The sequence below is a fragment of the Stegostoma tigrinum genome, chromosome 32, assembly GCF_030684315.1.
Source record: "Stegostoma tigrinum isolate sSteTig4 chromosome 32, sSteTig4.hap1, whole genome shotgun sequence".
Classification (NCBI taxonomy): domain Eukaryota; kingdom Metazoa; phylum Chordata; class Chondrichthyes; order Orectolobiformes; family Stegostomatidae; genus Stegostoma; species Stegostoma tigrinum.
This window is the reverse complement of record NC_081385.1, coordinates 32,936,997-32,957,477: the sequence shown is the minus strand read 5'-3', so window position 1 is coordinate 32,957,477 and position 20,481 is coordinate 32,936,997. Positions and strand designations below refer to the sequence as shown.

At 40.1% G+C, this 20,481-nt stretch overlaps 2 protein-coding genes across 10 annotated transcripts in view; one reads left to right on the top strand and one right to left on the bottom strand.

Moving 5' to 3' along the window:
* Positions 1–14,693, top strand: part of srpra (SRP receptor subunit alpha) — a 60,377-nt gene extending 45,684 nt beyond the window's left edge. For 2 of the 3 annotated variants that reach the window (XM_048562312.2, XM_048562311.1), the window contains exons 8-14: positions 70–191; positions 340–426; positions 2,200–2,372; positions 5,122–5,335; positions 7,430–7,593; positions 12,080–12,178; positions 14,200–14,693. In XM_048562312.2, coding sequence (XP_048418269.1) covers positions 70–191; positions 340–426; positions 2,200–2,372; positions 5,122–5,335; positions 7,430–7,593; positions 12,080–12,178; positions 14,200–14,328 — 988 coding nt within the window. In that variant the 3' untranslated portion in view covers positions 14,329–14,693. Of the gene's footprint in view, positions 1–69; positions 192–339; positions 427–2,199; positions 2,373–5,121; positions 5,336–7,429; positions 7,594–8,354; positions 8,571–12,079; positions 12,179–14,199 lie in introns of those variants that run through there. The other variant, XM_059638977.1, reaches the window with a different exon arrangement.
* Positions 14,694–17,215: 2,522 nt separating this feature from the next.
* Positions 17,216–20,481, bottom strand: part of fam118b (family with sequence similarity 118 member B) — a 46,918-nt gene continuing 43,652 nt past the window's right edge. For 6 of the 7 annotated variants that reach the window (XM_048562097.1, XM_048562099.2, XM_048562101.1 and 3 more), the window contains 2 exons: positions 19,055–19,108; positions 17,216–17,646 (listed from right to left, as the gene is read on the bottom strand). In XM_048562097.1, the coding sequence (XP_048418054.1) occupies positions 17,603–17,646; positions 19,055–19,108 (98 nt within the window). In that variant the 3' untranslated portion in view covers positions 17,216–17,602. The remainder of the gene's footprint in view (positions 17,647–19,054; positions 19,109–20,481) is intronic. The other variant, XM_059638962.1, reaches the window with a different exon arrangement.

Below are 20,481 nucleotides of genomic sequence, written 5' to 3'. Positions count from 1 at the left end.
CCATTATGAAGAAACTATTCATAAAATTGTTAAAAAAGAATGATCTAACAGTTCACTTTTTGATCACAGTGTGAAGAAGAAAGGTGGATTTGGTGGCATGTTTGGAATGCTAAAGGGCCTGGTTGGGTCTAAAAGTCTCACCCCCCAAGACATGGAACCTGTCCTTGAAAAAATGAAAGATCACTTGATTGGTATGTTATAGCTATTTCCTCTGTAATGCTAAATAATACTGTAAAATGTTTTGCTGATATGTGGTTGTATGCCACAACTAATCCTACTGGCGTAAGATACTATCCTTGACTCACTTTATTTTGTCCCCTTTTTTTTATTTTGCTCCAGCTAAAAATGTTGCTGCAGATATCACAGTCCAGCTATGTGAATCAGTGGCCAAAAAGTTGGAGGGAAAAGTCATGGGAACCTTCAGCAGTAAGTTGAATTAATGTAATGATCCTGAGTGTCTATCCAACTGTCATCTTTTGACATGATCCATGTTTACATTAGGGTTCATGGGTTTAAACTTAGGATTTGAGTGGGAATTCAGTTCATCTTTCTCACTGAGCATTTCCAGTTGATAATGTGGACCTTTGCCAACTTGTTAACTTCAGGTCCCCAAGTTTAGGAAGCTTGATTAGACCTTGAATGTCACAAAGCAGTGGTTTTGTAGGAGTTATTCTTTAGTTTCATATTTCCATCATTGTTCTTGTTTATCACTGAATATCTTGCAAAATTATATTTAGATTAGTAGTTTTTGTAGCATTCATGGGTTCATTCTCGCTTTCCAAAATTTACCTGCTGTGAAAGTAATGGTACATTCAGCCTAATTAAAATGAAATCTCCAGCTTATGGTCAGCCTTCTTCAAGAAATTTGTCATTGTAAGGGCACTTTTCTAATGGATACTGCCATCTGTGACTAGGCCTCCCTTTAGTCGCTTACGTTGGTTTCACTGAATCATCACAGATATCCTGAGAGAAGACACTGATATTGTGTGATTGCAGTCACTCCAGAGTGACATCAAGAACATTTGGGTTAAGCTAACTGCAAGGATAAAATGAGAAAAATTCCAACTGCTACAGAAGTTGAGCAAATTTTGTAATTTTAACACTTCTTTTCATAATCAATGGTAGTACAGTATAAACCAATAAATTAATTAATTCCAATTAACTGGCACCTCTTATTAGCTGTGGTTTTAACTTGTGTAATTATTCCCTGATCCTGTGTCACTGGACTGTTTTTCTGAAATCCCTGAGATTTAGCAGAGTTTTGTCCGCCTCTGGATGGCAGCTTCTACCTGTGAACGTGCTCATTTTGTTTACTGGTAGGTATTATGTGTACAGCAAGGTAACGTCACCATATAGTACTGTAGCTTTTTTTTTTGAGAAAAAGGATGAATCACAGAAGAAAGGTTCAGCTCTTTTAAAAGTATAGGATCTGCAGAATAATGAGCTGATCTTGCCTTTTGTGGTAGGATTGGGAGGAAATAGCTAAGTACAGTTTCTGCTCCTGAAATATGAGTAATTTCAGCTGGAACTTGTTTATGAATAGACAATCAATGAACTGTGGATAGGGTGCAGCTGTGTGGCAGAATCGTGTAGGTCCATTAGCAGGAAGGATATCAGATAGGCACGGTGTAGTTATGCATGGCTGCTAGCGTACCTGGTACCCATGTAGTATATGGAAAGAGGATCCCAAATGTAACATCTTATAAATCTGCATTTGTGGCCAACGCCACACTAGGTAGAGCATTCATGTATAAAATTGGAATGTTCCTTCTGGTTTGATATACAAATAAAAACGATGCCTGTAACAATTAAAGGGAATCCATCTAAAGGGACTATTGCTCATTTTCAATAACATACGGAAATAAAAAAATCTGTTTGGTATCAGCAGTGGTGGTTGTTTTTAAAAATGTTGGCATCAGAAATGCAGCCTCATCAAACTTCAGGAACAAAACACAATGTATGCCTGATCGTGTTCTTAAAGAACTTACCCTGTTGCTACAACAAGTGGTGGCAACAAGGTTGCAGGTGCTTTCACACTCTCAGCTGGATCACAGTGGTTGCTTTTAATGGCAGCACCCCATCTAGGTTTTGGTTGTGTGCACTTCATTTATTTATTTATTTTTTTGATTTGCACCATCCGCAAAATCCCATTACTTACTAACTAGCTAATTAAGCATACTTTTCTCTGTTCACTGGCAGCGGTGACCTCGACAGTGAAGCAGGCCTTGCAGGATTCCCTTGTTCAGATCCTGCAACCAAAGAGACGTGTCGATATCTTGCGTGATGTTATAGAAGCTCGAAAACAGAGGCGTCCCTTCATTGTTACTTTTTGCGGTGTGAATGGAGTTGGAAAGTCTACCAACCTTGCCAAGGTCAGGCATGAGAAACCTCATATACAAAATGATAAAGTTTGATGAACCTTAAATACTAGAGTAGCAACAAGTATTTGTCTCCATCCCCCGACCTGACTCCTATGCCATTTCATTTTCGAAGTTTCAAGGACAACCATTGCTTTGAGTACTTGTATTTGTCTCCAGCTTTTAGGACTGGCGTCTTTCTCCTTTCTCACTGACTCAGCTATTCAGCCCAGGACTGCATTTCTTTTTAAAGACACATTTTTCTATTCACTCATAGGATGCTGGTATCACTAGCTGAGCCAGCATTTATTGCCCATCCCTAGTTGTCCCTGAAAATGATGGTGAGCTGCTTTCTTGAATTACTGCAGTCCGTGTGCTGAATATAGGCTCACAGTGCTGTTAGGGAAGGGATTCCAGTGAACGAAATATTGCCATTCCAAGTCAGATGATGGCTTGGAGGGGAACTTGCAGATGGTGGTGTTTCCATATATCTACTGCTTTTGTACTTGTAGATGGAAATGGTCTTGGGTTTGGAAGGTGCTGTTAAAAGATCTTTGGTGAATTTCTGCAGTACATCTCGTAGAAGCAGCATTGTGTAATGAGCATCAATGGTGGAGTAACTGAATGTCTGTGGACGTGGTGTCGATTGGGTGGACTGCTTTGCTGTAATGGGGTGACCTCTAACACCTCGTTTCACCTCCAACATTTTCCTTCATCTATAACATCAGACGTCTGCACACTGCTTCAGTCCAACTGATACTGAAAATCTCGTCTGTTCTTTTATCATCTTTAGACTCTATCTTCTGCCCACTGTCTTTTCCTCTGACCTTATGCCTGGTTCACTCCTATATTGTAGCCTGCTCCCGCACAACAATTCCATTATAATCACCCACTCCTGAAGTTTCCTGCTTAAATTGAGCTGTTTGCAATCTGTACTAATGACTTGAAAGAAAAGAATGAAAGCAATGTATTCAGATTTACTATTGATACAAAATGAGGTGACATTATCAGCTGTGAAAAATATACGAAGAGCTATACGTAGGATAAGTGAATGAACAACAAAATGTAAATGTAACGTGCAGGACCCTGACATTTTTCACTAAAAGTAGGAAGATCAAATATTTTTTAAAGGACTTGAAACTTGTAAATGTTCATGTTCATAGGACATGGTCTGCCCAAACAAAGAAGGCTGAAAGTGGGCATGTAGATAGACCAGATAATTAGGAAAACAAATTAGATGTTGGCCTTATTGCAAGAGAATTGGAGTCCAGGAATAAATTAGTCTTACTGCAGTTGGACAGGACTTTTGTGTGATGACATTTGGAGCATTGCATTTTTTACCACCATATTTAAGGAAGAATGTACTTGCAGCAAAGGTTCACTGGATTGATTCCTAGGATGAGAACGTTACCACAGGTAGGAGGCTGACTAAATTTGGCCCATACTATCTGGCCCATACATGCAAGATTCTGAGGAAGCTTGTCTGGTTGTTTCCCATGGTTGAGGAATCTAGAACATAGGGCTCAGCCTAAGGAAAAGGACGCAATTATTTAGGGCTCAGCTGAGAAATTTCTTCAAATTGTTGTGAATTTTTAGAATTCTCTGTCTCAGACAATTGCAATTGAGGATTGTTGAATATCTTTACGGCTGAGATGGACAAATTTGTTTTGGCCAGTTAGGAAGTCAAGGATTATGGGAAATGGGCAAGAAAATGAAGTCACAGTGTTTGACTATGCATACTGGCTGGCAGAGTAGGCTTGGGGCTAACTTTCCTAGGTTTTTGTATGTTCCTAATCCCCTCTGCCTGTCCATCCTCCTGCTTTTCCTTCAAGTGTCAGTTCAAGCACACAGTCATTCTTTCTCCTTTTGTCATGTCTTTTTATTTTGTTCTACCTCTGGAGCACCAAAAGGCAAGTTTTCTTTAAGACTATTGACTAAGTACAAGTTTGACAACACTGCCCCATGGGTTAGAATATTCTGGACAGAGTATGGACCTTTTCCTACTTCCTGCAGTCTCCACTTTGCATAACCTATTGCTAAACAGCTGACTTCTGTTTTCTATCCCCACCTCTAACAAAATTTTGGATTACAATATTCCAGTTTCCAAGAATTCTGGCACATGTAGAAATGAATCAGTTTCTTCCATTAAGTAATGGAAGGGGCTTCAATTGAAGTGAAGCACCAAGGAGATTATCTCCCGTGAGCAATTTTATTTGTTTCAGGCTCTCTGTGGGCACATGCAGAAGGGCATCAGTCACAGATAAAGGAGAGAAACAGCATTACACATTAGACACCCAGTAGAGGTGGCAAAATAAATGAGGCCCCATAAGGGTGTGAGGGATATAGACAGCTGGGCTGAGAAAAGCCCTGTTCAGGTAGAGTGGTTAGGCAGCCGAGAACAAATGCTTCACCCTATAAGGGACACTGCTGGGTGTCAATGGAGGCAGATTCTTGTGAAAGGACAAATTTCAATGATTTTATCTTGTTGGGAATGAGATGAAAAGACCAACTCTTGAGGACATGGAGAGGTTCAAAAGGCATGTTTGCTTTTGCTGGACTTGGAGTGATAATTACTATCGTAAGAAAATCCTCCAACTCCCCGTATTCAATAATGTTGGAAATTTCAGGGGGTAATCAGAGAAACTCCAAATGCTGAAAATTTGAGGGGAGAAATGTCAGATCTAGATGGAAGGATCTGGCTGTTTGTGAGACCAGTTTCACATAAACTCATAGGAAATTGAACTCTGCTCTTTGCTTCCTGCAGATAGCCTTCTGGCTGATGGAGAATGGGTTTCGGGTTCTCATTGCTGCTTGTGACACTTTCCGAGCTGGAGCTGTAGAACAGCTTCGCACCCACACTCGCCGTCTAAGTACTCTGCACCCACCTGAGGAACACAATGGCCAGTGCATGGTCCAGCTGTTTGAAAGAGGATATGGGAAGGATGCTGCTGGTATTGCAATGGAGGCCATTGCTTTTGGTAACTTTTAGGAAATTATATGTTAACCTTTTGAAAGTATTTCATTGTCTCTTTTTGGAGAATGCAATTTGATCTTAAATATTTCTATTTTTTTTTGTGATTTAGTGAGTTATTTTCTGATTTTTTGTTTTAAACTCTGGCCCGTCTGACTGAGGGTGATAAACTGCAGATTATATACACTGAAGCACAGCTGGAACTGAGATCATTTGGAGGAAATTTTAAGACTCTTGATGTCTTTTTGTAGTTTCTACAAGTGTAGGGAATCCAGTAGATTGAAAATCAAGGGGTTTTTTTTCTGTATATTTGCCAGATACCTGCGAGAATAAATTGGAAGCGTTGCAGAAATGAGCAGCTGTTAATTTTTCTTCCCTTCAGTTCGTTCACAGGATGAGGGCGTTGCTGGCTAGGCAGCATTTATTGCCCATCCCTAATTTCCCAGAGGGCTGTTAAGAGTCAACCATATTCCTGTGCGTCTGGAGTCACATGTACGCCAGACCAGGTAAGGATGGCAGTTTCCTTCCATGAAGGACATTAGTGAACCAGACGGGTTCAATCAACAATGGATTCATGGTCATCTTTAGATTTTTAAATTCCAGATATTTATTGCATTCAAATTCCACCATCTGCCATGCAGGGATTCGAACCCAGGTCCCCAGAACATTATCTGGGTCTCTGGTTTAAAAGTCCACGAATAATACCACTAGGCCGTCGCCGGCCCTTATTATTAACAAAACACCTAGAAACTAGGTCTGTAAGCATCAGTCTTCGATACAGCGTTTACAAGACACAAGTCAAAAATGCAATGGAAAATTCTCCACTGCTGCCCTGCTGAACTTACGAAAGCCAGGGGGGAGCGGGGGGAGGCAATGGCGTAATGGCATTGTTGTCAGACTATTAATCCAGAGGTCCAGGTAACGATCTGGGTACCTGAGTTCAAATCTTGCCATGGCCAATGGTGGAATTTAGTTTCAATATAAATCTGGAATTGAGAGTCTAATGATGGCCATGAAACTGTTATTGATTGTTGGAAAAAGCCATCTGGTTCACTGATAACCCTTGTGGAAGGAAACTGCTTAACTTAACCTGGTCTGTTCTATATGTGACTCCAGAGCCACAACGAGTTTCATAATAACTGCCCTGTGAGCAATTAGGGATAGGCAATAAATGCTGGCATAGCTAGTGCCATCCACATCCTGGAAATGAATAAAGTACTTGCTGAAGTGAGCAATAACACTTCAGGACTTTAACACCTTTGTTTTGTGTCCTATTCATCCCCTCGAACGTTTACACCATCCACCACCAATAAACAGTTGCAGCAGTGTTTGGCATCTACAAAGCCAAAAGTATGACTGTTACCACCCTAAGGAACAAGGTAACAGATAGCACCAGGGACTTGGGTTCAATTCCACCCTGGGGTGACTGGAGTTTACACATTCTCCCCATATTTGTCTGAGTTTCCTCTCGGTGCGCCAGTTTCCTTCCACTGTCTAAATATGTACAGGTTTGGTGAATTGGCTATGCTAAATTGTCCATAGTGTCCAGGAATGCGCACGCGAAGTGGATTAGCCATGGTGAATATGAGGTTTCAGGGATAGGGAGAGGAGGGCAGGGTAGTGGATCTAGGTGGGTTACTCTTCAGAGGGTCAGTGTGGACTCAGTAGGCCAAATGGCATGTTTTCACATTATAATGATCCAGAAATCTTCTGTGATCTATGATATTGATATCAATTAAATTTGGAGTCCCACGCACCACGTGAATTAATTGACTTCATTTTGGTAATTACGAGGCTTCCCCAGGCTCAGGATACAGTTTGGTTGCAGAATCAGAATTGTGCTCAAAGCAGCAAGTAGCTTCTTATCTGATTTCCCTCGCTGAAATGAGTCTGACTGGATTGCTGATTCTTACATTGGTATTTAGGGTAGTCGCCACGATAAAGAATTGCCTTTTCAGATTTGAAAATAATACACCCCTGCTTGAATCAGCTGTGGTGATGTTTGCTTAGAGGTGGGCCAAGGCCCCTTTTGCTTGATTCGATTTAAACCTCTGGTGCCTAGTTTAGAATATTAAATTTAAGTGTACGTTTTCTTCCACAGCTCGAAATCAGAGCTTTGATGTGGTGCTGGTGGACACTGCAGGCCGAATGCAGGACAACACCCCTTTGATGACTGCACTTGCCAAACTCATTGCCATTAATGTGCCAGATCTGGTGCTTTTTGTTGGTGAAGCATTGGTGGGGAATGAGGCAGTAGATCAATTGGTGAGTATCAGCTGCTGCTTGTTACCTAGTAGTTCCATCTGTGTACCACATGACAGGAATTACTTAACTCCTTTAGTCTCCACTGTGGGAATTTGACAACAGGAGCAAACAGCTCATGTCCCATTCTGAGTCAGTCACCCAACAATAGACATCGATAGCTCTGCCTTCCCTGACTTTCAACAATTTTTGAAATGATACCTTTTTTTGCCTCTGTTGTTGCCTTTATGCGACTTGAGTGTTACCCTTTCGAATATATATATATCTCACGATAGGGAATTCATGGTTTTAACTAAACAATCAAAACAGATGGAGTAAAGTTGAAACATGGATACAAATTGGCTGAGTGATTGGGAAAAATGGTGATGGTTAGTGGCTAATTTTGGGGCTGTAGAAAGTTATGTCGTGGAGTTCCTCAGGAATCAGGATTGGGACCCTTGTTTTTCCAGGTTTATATGAATGAACTAGATCTTGGCAGTTCTAAGGGACGATTTCAAAGTGGATAATGCAAAACTTGGCAATGTTGTAAATTGTGAGAAGGACAGTGTAGGATTTCAGACATTGACGAGGTGGAGTGGGCAGATAGGTGGCAGATTAATGTAGAGTATTTGAGATGATATGTTTCAGTACAAAGAACCTAGAGAGTATAAAGGGTACCATTGTAAAGGGTGTGTCGGAGCAAAGAAATCTGGTGTGACAAAGCATGTACTGTGATGATACTGTGGCTTTAAGATGTGTATTCTGTCCTTTTTTTGTATGAAAAGAAGCTGAGCCGGAGGTGCTGAGTGGTCTACTTCATGCCAGTAAACAGCTTGCGAAGCCTTTGGGATTTTTAAAGAAGCAGCCTGAATGGTGGGGTCAAGCTCCCACAGAGCCAGGATTTTAGTTTAGCCTCCAACAGTTGCTACAGTCTTGAGAAGCTGAATTGGAAGCTATTATTTCTCTCTGTTACAGCTAAAAGCTGTGGTTTTCTTCCTGCTGCTAAAATTGCATGTGATACCATCTATTTTGGTGAATTTGCCTTTGCCAAGAGAATGTTTATGGGAAAGAACTCTGTTGGAATAGTTACTGCTTTGTACTTAAATAATCAATTATTCTGTTAAGTTTTCTAGTATTCCAATTCTTCTTATGTTCTAGTTAAAATAAAACAAATGAATGGATAAAATGTGTTTTGCTTCAAGCCTGGTAGTTTAACCAATCAACTTGCATCTGGAATGCAACGCCTGGCACTTGCCTTCAAAATAAGAAAAAGACAAGATCCAGGCCATCTCTTTAACATGTTTTGAGGAGATTTGATCTGTTCTGTAACAGCATATGGGACATTCACTAAAGACGCTAGGCCAGGTGGAGAGTGTTCAGTAAGTAAGTCATGCTGTGTCTTTGGGTTTACTAATGATAGCACAGAGTTCAAGAACAGGGAGATTACGTTAAGTATAAGGCACTGATTAAACTTCAGCTGGAAAAGTATGTCCAGTTCTGGGCATTGCACTTAAGGAAGGACATGAATGCATTGAGGACAGTGCAAAAAAGGCTTACAAAAGTGGTTACAGGGATGAGAAATTTCAGTTACAAACGTTGGTGAAGTTGGGATCATTTTCCATGGAGAGGAAAAGACTAAGAGTAAATTTGATGAAGTTCTCACAACTATGAAATACCTGAACAGAGTAAACAGGGAGAACTTGTCCCTGCTCAAATGGATAAAGAATATTGGGAACATATTTTAAAGGTATTTACAAAAGTAAATTTAATATGAGAAGAAACTTTTTTTATGCAGTGAGTGGTTCAGATCTGGAATACACTGCTTGTAAGTCTAGTGGAGGCAGTTTCAACTGAGGTGTTCAAAGAAACATTGGATGTGTGCTGTGCAGGGTTTCAAGAAAAGGGCAGGAGAATGCCCTTTTGGAGAGCTGGTGTGCGCATAATGGGCCAAATGGCCTCCCACACCATAATAATTCAGTGGCTTGGCGAAAATATAAAATGCTGAGAAATAATCAGCTCGGGCAGCTGAGGGGAGACAAAAAATTATTGTTGCTGATCTTTTATTTGAACTGGAAATTGGGAATTTGAGGGAGGGAATGAACGTGGAATTATAGAACAACTAATTTAACATCTGTGGTTGGCAAAATGCTGGGGTCTATTATAAAGGGTGTTGTAACAGGACAGTTAGGAAATACCAAGGGGCTACACAAAGTCAGCGTGGATTTATGAAAGACAAATAGTGTTTGACAAACTTATCAGAATCATTTTGAGGACGTAACTAGTAGAATAAATGCGACAGGACCAATAGATGTATATTTGGATTTACAGAAAGCTTTTAATGACGTCCTACTTAAGAGGTTATTGTATAAAATCAAAACACATGGGTTTGGTGTTAATAAATTAGCATGGATTGAGAATTGCTTAGCAGACAAGAATAGTAGGATAAATGGGTCTTGTTCAGAGTGGAAGTCAGTGACTGGTAGGTAACACAGGGATCAGTGCTTTCACCTAAGCTATCTACAATGTATGTCAGTGATTTGGATGGGGGAGTCATATATAATGTTTCTAAGTTTGTTGAAAACCAGCTTGACACAACTAGATGAGATTGAGAGTGTGAGGAGAAAATAAAGCATCTCCAGTGTTTTTTAAACAAGTTGTGAGTGAGCTAATGCATGGCCAACTTGGATTATTGTGAAGTTATCCACTTCAGTCGGACAAACACTAGCACTTTATTATTTAAATAGTGATTGATCAGGAAATGTTGATGTACAAAGGGCCCTAGTTGTCCTTGTGTTACTAGTCACTGAAAGCAAGCATGCAAATGCAGCAAACAGTTTGGAAGGCAAATAGTCTTCATTGCAAGAGGATCTGAATACAGGAGCAAGGAAGTCTTATAGCAGTTATACAGGGTTTTGTGTGCAGTTTTAGTCTCTTTACTTCAGCAAATATATCCTTGCTTTAAAGGGAGAGCAACAGAGGTTCACTACACTGATACCTGCAAAGGCAGAATTATTGTATGAGGAGAGATCGAGTTGACTAAAGTTTAAAGATTGAGGAGGAATCGTATTGAAAGGTATAAAAAATTCTGAGAGTTCTGGAACAAGGATCACAGTCTCGGGATACAGGGTTAGGGCATTCAGACGGAGGAGAAATCTCTTAGATGGTCGTCAACCTATGGAATTCTCTACCACAGAATACTGGAGGCTATACCACAGGAGACTGGAGGCCAAATCAGCAAACAAAATAAAGAAATAGGTTACTAGAGACTAAGAGCGTCAGACGGTTTGGAGAAAGAAAAGGAATAAGGCATGGATATGAGGATCAGATGTGATCATGTGGAATGGCAGTGTACGGTCAAAGGGTTGTATGTCTTGTTTCTCCTATTTTCTGTATTTGTTAGGTTTTATGCATATAGAAGAAGAGGGAAAATGGTAGGTGATGCCTTGATGGGAATGAGGATGGAAACAGAAAGAGCATTTGAGATCAAGCGGAAGGCAGGAGTGATTAAGTGTTTTAAAAAGCATGGTTGTCCAAAGCAAAATGACATGTGATTTTGGAACAATTTAATCAAAAACTTGGTCAAGATGAGGTATAACTGGCAGAACAAATGCTGGGAAAGGTTTTTGACATCATTGGCATTTGCTTGTAATAACGGACGCAGGTTCAATTTGTCTAGCCCAGGTGCCAGTAAGTGACTGTGCATCAGGCAGCTGTTTTGGCTTTGCAGCAGCTGGAGGTACCTTGCTCTAAGGAAAATATTGGAATGACAAATTTTTCCAATCTACCTTTTTATGTGCCTTGAATGTACACTTGTTATTATTTGAGATACAATCAAGTAATAACTATGCAACAGGCTCACTGGCCATACTTTTGGTACTTCGGGTCATTTACCTGATGTGTAGCAATGTTGGGTAATCTTGTCTTTCCTCATTTTCTTTAGTGCCATTGTGAATTTATTCTGATATGCTAAAGAGCGTGAGTGGCATTAATCCTGATCATCACACTTGACTAGGCATGTTACTCACCTGGCCCCTGCAGCAGGTAATTGTCATAGCTTCACCAGGCAGCTTAATGTTCATTTGGCTGCCTGTCAGAGAAGGGCTGGATGCTATTTTGAACTTGCCCACACATTTCCTCATTGAACACTTGAGTGTGATGTACGTAATGCAACATCCCGGCTTAAGCTACCAGTGACAGACTGGTACTAATCACTACTATACCTCAATGCTGTTTCCATCACTATTGTACCATTTATGATTGACAGACCTCAGTGCATCAGTTATGTACGCCAGTGTGAGTGATATACGTAGCCTGTGTCAGTTTATGGTGGTGCTACATATCCTGATGTTCTCCCCAGGCACACTTCAGGCTTGGAAGAACAGAACCTGTAATTCCTACTATATTGTTTCCACATTGGAACAAGTTCACATGTTTTACTGAAATCCAGGCAATATCCCAGCACTGAGGGCTTGTGCTCTGTACTGACTCTCTTCTCCCACTCTTTCCCCAGGTAAAATTTAACCAAGCTTTGGCTGACCATTCAATGGCTGAGAAGCCACGGCTGATTGATGGCATTGTACTGACTAAATTCGATACAATTGACGATAAGGTAATAATCATGAACCAATGTGTATTTTGAGTGGAATTTGGTACAACTGCAGTGAGATTTAACCAAGTTGTTTGTTCACTTTTCAAAGCTGCAAATGCCTCACCATTATGATCTTGTGTAAATGTAAACAGAAATTTCTCAACTGATTTTCATTCATAGAATCCCTACAATGTGGAAGCAGGCCATTCAGCCCGTTAAGTCCAATCAATCCTCTGAGCAGCATCCTACCCAGACCCACTCATCTATCCCATCCCTGCAACCCTGCATTTCCCATGGCTAATCTTTGTCTGCACATCTCTGGACACTTTTGGGCAACTTTCCAATCCACCTAACCTGTATATCTTTGGACTGTGGGAGGAAACTGGAACACCCGGAGAAAACCCATGCAAATAAAGGGAGAATGTGCAAATGCCACACAGACAGTTGCTTGAAGATGGAATCAAACCCGGGTTCCTGGCGCTGTGAGGCAGCAGTGCTTACAACTGAGTCACCGTGCTGCTCAAATTCATGCTAATTGGTGTAGGTTGACCTGGATAGTGAACTCTGGGTGAGATCTACATATGTTTATTAAACAATGTTAAACTTTCAGATTGTAAGTACAGGAGAAATGGATTTAATTTTTCCACCTAGTTCAGTCCTTCTACCACTAAAACTCCAGAAAGGCTACATGGCATGTTCTCTGCCATTAGTCGCAGGTTTCCAATGCTTGAAAATTGGAATCAAGATCATGATTAATATCTAACACATATTTTTCATATTCCTGCCTTTGTGACTCCTTTGTTTAAAAAAAATCAATCTCAGTTTAACATCAGCTGCGATTTGTGAAAAAGCATTCCACATTGCTCATGCAAAGTATTTCCTGACATAACTCCTGTAAGGACTGGCTTTGATTTTTACATTGTCCTCTCCCACCCATTCCTAACCTCCTCAACTTGCAGAAATGGTTTCTTTCTCGACCCTAAATGTCACCTATAGGCTTTCTAAATTTCAGTGAATATAACTATTTATTAATTGCACACCTGAAAGGACTGGCTTTGGTTTTACATTTTCTAAATCTCCCTACCTCCTCTTTCTTTATTATTCTGGACTTTTTACACTCTGTATTCCCATTTCAGTTTTTTGTTTTTACTATTTAATTTCTGTAACATACTTAAAGTATCCATACCTAGGTTTCCTGTATCTATGATGGTGCTGAGAGACATTACACACTTATTCAAGCGCCTGTGATAATAAAGGCTGTTCTAATTTTAGCTTGTAGAGAAAGTCTTTCTGTACCTATCCTCTTCCCATACTAACTTGAAAACTATCCCAAAATCCAGTGAATACAACCCTGGTTTATTTAATCTTTCCTTTGAATTTAATTCTTGGAATCTAAATGTCATTCAGGTGAATCCAAGCTGCATAGCTCCAGAGAACTGTTCACAGTACTCTCAGCTGCACTCTAGAATTATCTTTAATCAATCTGACATGCTGTGATCCACCTCTGCAGCAGCTGGATTTTGATCCCAGGCCTTCTGCCTCAGATGAGAAGGAGTGTCAAAAAGCTTTTGTACCTCATCAATCTTAGAGCGGAGTTTGAAGTCACCTTCTCTGGACCAGAAGGTGATAATATTATTAACAAATCCGAAGTGAGCATGTAGCTTGTGCTCTAACCTTGTCTAATATCGCTGCAGCACAATTTCCATACTTTAATCCTCTTTGTCAAGGCTAGTATTCCATTAGCCTTTTTGATATTTTCTGTGCCTCTTCAGGACATTTTAGTTGATGTACATGGATGCCCAATTCTCTTTGACCTTTCATTGTTCCAGGTTTTTACTATTTAGAAAGTACTTTGCTCTATCACCTTAAGTCCAAAGCGGATGATCTGACATTTGCCTATATTAAAATCCTTTGGGCATAATGGCTATATGTCATCCGATTGCTCCCAACACCAGTGTCAGACTAGTACCTATTATCATTCTACCCACTCTCTTGTCCCTTCAGTTGACCTCTAAGGTTTACAGACTTTTCTGTTGTTTCAGGTTGGTGCTGCCATTTCAATGACCTACATCACTGGCCAGCCAATAGTTTTCGTTGGAACTGGACAGACCTACAATGACTTGCGCAGCCTTAATGCCAAGGCTGTCGTCAGTGCTCTAATGAAGGCTTAAATACCTGCTTTTCACTATTGTCTTAATGCAGCGTAACTGCCACTGGATCACCCTTCTCCAGCCCCTCACTGATTGATTGTTCCCTGCATATTGAAGGATTGTTGTTGAATACATTGAAACCATCTGTTCACATTGCAACATTTCCAGCATCAGTCCCTTCCAACTTGCTATTATTAAAAAAATGGATACACAGCAAAAACTACCACCACATCACTGAAGAGATCGACTGCTTTTCCTTTTATAAAAACCCATGTCTTTTAATTCTTAGTGCAATAAACTTCAATACTGGCTGCCTATGAATTAGAGAACTTGTAAAGAGAATTTATTAAATAAAGCTGCTATCATTGTCAGCTGTGGCATTGTCAGTTGTGTCCACTTTTTTTACGGGTTTCCAAGGTGCCAGAATTTTCTGTACACTGTTGGAAAAATAATATTTTATTCAGTACCAAACTGAAGAAAGATTTACTTGAATACTATAATTAAAACAAATGCCAGAGGTCCAAGGCAACTTTGTCTGTACACAGGATTCCTATACAAAACAGCCTAATTGACCTCAGAACAGTTGCAATTCCAGTTATTACTATATATATGCTCTGATTCTGCTGTCTGATACAACTAAGGAAATATTATTTTGAATACTGCCATCAGTATTTGTTTAACATTTCAATTTAGTTCCTCGATGCCCGTGCAAATATATTTCACTATCTGCTCAAAAAAAAAAGCAGGAACAATTACAATACTGGGAAACTTAAAAGCATGCATGCTTGCAGGAATAAACCCCAGTTTCTCCTGGTCTCCAATGGATATTTATTTTGTAAAGTTGAGGATTTTGGGGCACTATTTGTATCAGGTCCTTTATTCATTCACAGGATGAGGGCATCACTGTTGCTGATCCCTAATTAAGAGTCAACCACATTGCTATGGGTCTGGAGTAGACTAGGCCAGTAAGGACGGCAGCTTCCTTCCCTAAAGGACAGTAGTGAACCAGATAGGTTCATTAGATTCTTAATTCCAGAAATTTCTTGAATTCATATTCTACCATCTGCCATGGTGGGATTCGAACCCAGGTTCCCAGAACATTATCTGGGTCTCTGGATTAACAGCAGTCCAGCAATAATACCACTAGGTAACTGCCTCACTTGTAGCTAATGCGTTTTGAAATATGATCAAGCACATACCAGTACCAAACAGAGGACAGTTGGGCCTAATGGTATATTTCAAACCAGATCATTCTTTAATCTACCAGAAAAAAAAGTTAAGAAAGGGATCTATTACAGTGAGTACAGCTGTTTCACTGCCTTGCACTGCATAACTGCAATCCTGACACTGACGTTTAACATGTTGAGAACTCTAATAGGCTCATTTTTCAATCTGGAGTTCAACTTGCAAGGTGATAACATTTTCTTCAATGACTTAAAGGAAGTGCAATAAGCACTAATGATTTAAAGAGCAGACAACAAGCAAGGCTGAAGCTTCTAATTCACTGAGGTAGAATGAGCTTTGTTACAACATGGATTATTAAAATACCTTAAAATTCACTGCCACTGAAGCTGAGTTAACAATTTTTTAACACATACGTTTCCAACATATGCAGGTTCAGACAAAACCACTTCAGAATCTTATTAGGGCATACTTACACTGCTAACTGGGCTGAAGATACCCAGAATCCTGGGCATTCCGGTTCATATCCCTCAATGGTAGGTGTTGACAAATTAATAATTCTACTCTTAGTAATGGTGTTCATGACTTGTAGCATTGATTGTTGTGAAACCTATCTGGCTTACTTGTGCACTTCAAGCAAAGTAATGTACCTGGTTTTTACAACACTTGATATTTAAGTAGTTTACTTTTACTCTCTGAAGTGGCATAGAAAACAGATTTTTTAATAAATTCATTTGTGGGATGTGGGTGTCACTGGTTGGCTAGCATTTTTTGCCCCCCCCCCCATAGTTTCCCCTGAAGGTGTGGTGGTGAATTGCCTTCATGAACTGCTGCAGTCATAGGTTGACCCACAATGCCATTACGAAGGGAATTACAGGATTTTGACTAAGTGACAGTGAAGGAACGACAATATATTTCTAAGACAGGATGGTGAGTGGCTTAGAGAGGACCTTGGCGATAGTGGTGTTCCCATATGTCTGCTGCCCTTGTCCTTCTAGATGGAAGTGGTCATGGATTTAGAAGGTGCGGCCTGAGGATTGTGGATAAATTTCTGCAACGTATCTTATAGATAATACACGCTACTACTGAATGTCAATGGTGGAGGAAGTGCATGCTTGTGGGTGTAGTGCCAGTCAAGCAGGCTGCTTTGTCCTGGATGGTGTCAAGCTTGAGTGATCTTGAGCACTCGTCCAGGCAAGGGGGGAGTATTCCATCACACTCCTGACCTGTGCCTTGTAGATGGTGGACAGGCTTTGAAAAGTTGGGAGGTGAGTTACTCGCTGCAGTATTCCTAGCCATTATTTATGTGGTGTGTACAGGTGAGTTTCTGGTCAATGATTTCCACCCCCCCAACCTGTTGATAGTCAGGATTCAATCATGGTCATAACCTGGCATTTGGGTGGCACAAACATCACTCGCCACTTGTCAGCTCAAGCCTGATCTTGTCTAGATCTTGTTCATTCAAACACAGACTGCTTGGGTATCTGAATTACTCCTCAGTGACAAGAGGGCAAGTTATGAAGAAGCCAACCTGTTATACACTCTTAACCTTTGTTTGTATGCCACTAGGTTCTGGTCATTGTCCCTTCCTAATAAATCATGAACACATGCACAGAAAATTGAAAAAGATCCTTGCCCTCTTGACCCATACGGTGTTTAAACATGCTATTAATTTTTCATGCACATATACATGAACAAAATACCAAAGTGTTATTTCTAAAACAAATGCATCAATAATGATTTTTAATGATAAAATAATCTGTACAGAAGTCAGTCATCAACAGTACAAAATTTCTACATCAAAACTTGAACTGTACAATTGCAAGAGTTGTCAAGTATGGGAGAACTATACTGATGTCTATAAAATTCAGTTCATTTTAACAAGCAAACAAAAAACACATTGGTGGCTGTGAAGCCTAGAAGTTTGACGTAGTGAAGAAAATGGGAGTGTTTTCAATACAGCACGGAGTGACATTCTTTTGAGCCGTTTTCTCTGACTTTCAATGCCAGTAACAGGTATTGATTGGCCTCTTCATGTGGTCAGTTATTGTGTATCCCTGCAACATTGTCATCTGTGATTCAACAGTCACTCTTATGAAAGGCAAGTCCGAACTCATCTCCCAAGCTTTATCTCATCATCTGTTTCCATTCTCTGGCCTGGGCAGAAGCGACAAAAGTTGTTGTTGAGCAGACAGCTTCAACAGATAATACCTACAACGTGTAACAGATACTCCTAGCATACATATGAGCTGGTTGTAAGTTATTTAGCCTTTCAAACCTACTCTATCATTTAATAAGATCATGGTGAGAACCTCTACATTAACTTAATATTTCTCTCCTTCTTATACTCTAAATTGTCCTAGTCCCAAAATCCTATTGAACTCTGACCCAAATATGCTCAATAATCTGAACCACCGTGATGAAATTCCTTCACTTTCTAGTCTAACTGACTGGTACTCATCCAAACTCTAATCTCAAAGACGAAACTCCAGCTAGAGAACCATCCTGTACATTCTGATCTGGCAAACAGACTGGGAGCAGCTACTTGCAGTTAAGTCTACATTTGGAAAGAGGGAATCTTTTAGAAGTCATAAAGTGAGAATCCAGAGCCAGAGTGTGTTCCTCCAAGGAGTGATGGAAAGGACAGGAAGTCCAGAGAACTCGATGCCAAGGGATATCACGAGTTTGACAAAAGAAAGAAGCAAATGACAGTGCATTAAAAAGGGAAGCCCATCAAAAGTACAGCAAGTGTAGGGAGTTGCTTAAAAAATAAAGGAGGGCTAAGAGAGGGGACAAAATACCTTTGGTTTAGAGGATCAAGGAAAACCAAAGGCTTTTTATAAGTGTATTAAGAACAAGAGAATTACCAGGATAAGAGCAAGACCTTTAGAGACAAAAAGGCAATCTGTGGAGTCAGAGGACAGGGGGTGAGGTCTTACGTGAACACTTCTCTATTCACAGAACAAAAATATTGTAGCCAGGGGTCTCAGTTAGGATGGTGAGGTTCTAGAACACAGAATGAGATGGAATACCATGTGCCTTTTGGTTGCTGCACTGTTGCAAGGCCTTGATTCCACTAAAGAGAATACAGAGGAGATCCATGAGGATATTGCCTGGGATAGAAAGTTTCAGTTATAAAGGAGAGATCTAGATAAGCTTCATTTGTTTCACTTGCAGTAGAGAAAGCAGAGAGGGGATCCAATTGAGATGTACAAAATTATGAGACCCCCCAAGCAGATCATGAGAATCTTTTCCCCTTGGCGGAGGTGTCCAAGACTAGAGGGCATAAGTTCAAGGTGAGAAGTAAGTGGTTTAAGAGATCCAGGAACATCTTTATTCTACACAAAAGGATGATAGAAATTTGGAAAATGCTGCTAGGGGGTGGGGGGGGGTGACGGAGATAGGCACATTCACAACATGTAAGCAGCATCTACTATGCCCTGGCATTGTAGGCTGTTTCTGTGTTGCACGATTCTATGACTATTACTCTAGAAATAGCATAAAGTGTGATCTAAAGCATGACGGATGAAGGACTCAAAATGTGAAGATAACTCAGAATTCATACCTTTGCTATTCAACATAAAAGGACCATTCTTCAGTATGCTGTCAACATTGGATGCTTCAAATCAGAAAGAAATGGAAAGGAGTAAAGCAGATTAAACACAACCAAGTAATAACTTCAAGCAACAGTCTTCTACTACAAGATGAGATTTAGCATTTAAAATTGCTTTTTCAGTGAACATTTCAGCTGATGAAAGAAGTCATTCTTGGAAACTAAACACTTAAATAATTAGGTAATAACACCAAGTGCCCTGGGGTTGGGCACAATGGGCCTGCAGTGCAAAAAGCATTTGTAATTTGCACTGAGAGCAACCCCCAGCCCAAAGCTAAGAAGCATAATCTTTCTTAAATCATTGTGACATCTGATTGCCCAGACCAGCCTCCAAGGTTATCCACATTTTGACCTGGATTTTTTTCATTACTACCAAGCTCACTACTAACTGAACAGTCAGGATGCAACCTCCCTTGATTGTGTCCCCATTAATTTCAACAGATAATAACTTGAGGCCTGTCACGTCCGCACATCATGTACCCTTTTTTGGCTAGCCAAACTCTTGCTCCCAGGCAATGAAACAGAAAAATTCGTACATTTAGCCCTAATTTGAAAGCAGTTTTTTTCTATTCTGGATTTAAGAAGAAATATGAGGGAATATTAAGTTACTATTGTCAAATATATTACTATTGAACCCAGCACAGCCCATGTTCAGAATGATGCCAAGACCCATCATCTGCCCCCATGTTAAAAAAAAATACAAATCTATAAATTCTCACTTCATTGAAAAGCCAGTGTCAAGCTGTTTTCCTGTGGTCAGGGACTAGCTAAGCTACAACTGAAATGCCATATTTGTACTGGTACAAAGTGATTTGTGGATTCACTAATGTAAACGTACAGCAAGCTTTTTAACTATCTGGCACCTATGGGACCAGGAGAGTGCTGAGTGACCAAATATTCCTATTGGTCAAGAGGTCCACATAATCAATGTAAAAACACACACTAAATATTAGAAGTGTAATGTGGGGGTTATACACAATGTTATATTTTATTTATAACACAAATCATTAAATAAAAATGTAACTTTGCCTTAAATAAAACTTACCAGCAGAGAGCCTTCTCACGCACACCCTCAACTGACTATTTGGGCATTGCAGTAGATCAGAGTATTTGAGGAGAAATTGATTGAATTAACTGTTGACATTTCGTGTGACCATTTGTTTGAACAACAAGTATACTTACATGGAACTAAATAAATTTTAAAAACTATATATTGCTGCACAGTAGCTCAGTTGTTAGCACTTGCTGCCTCACAATGCCAGGAACCCTGGTTGGATTCCAGCCTTGAGTGACTGTGTGGAGTTTGCATGTTCTTTTCATGCCTGCATGAGTTTGCTCCCAAAGATGTGCAGGTTAGGTGGATTGACCATGCTAAGTTA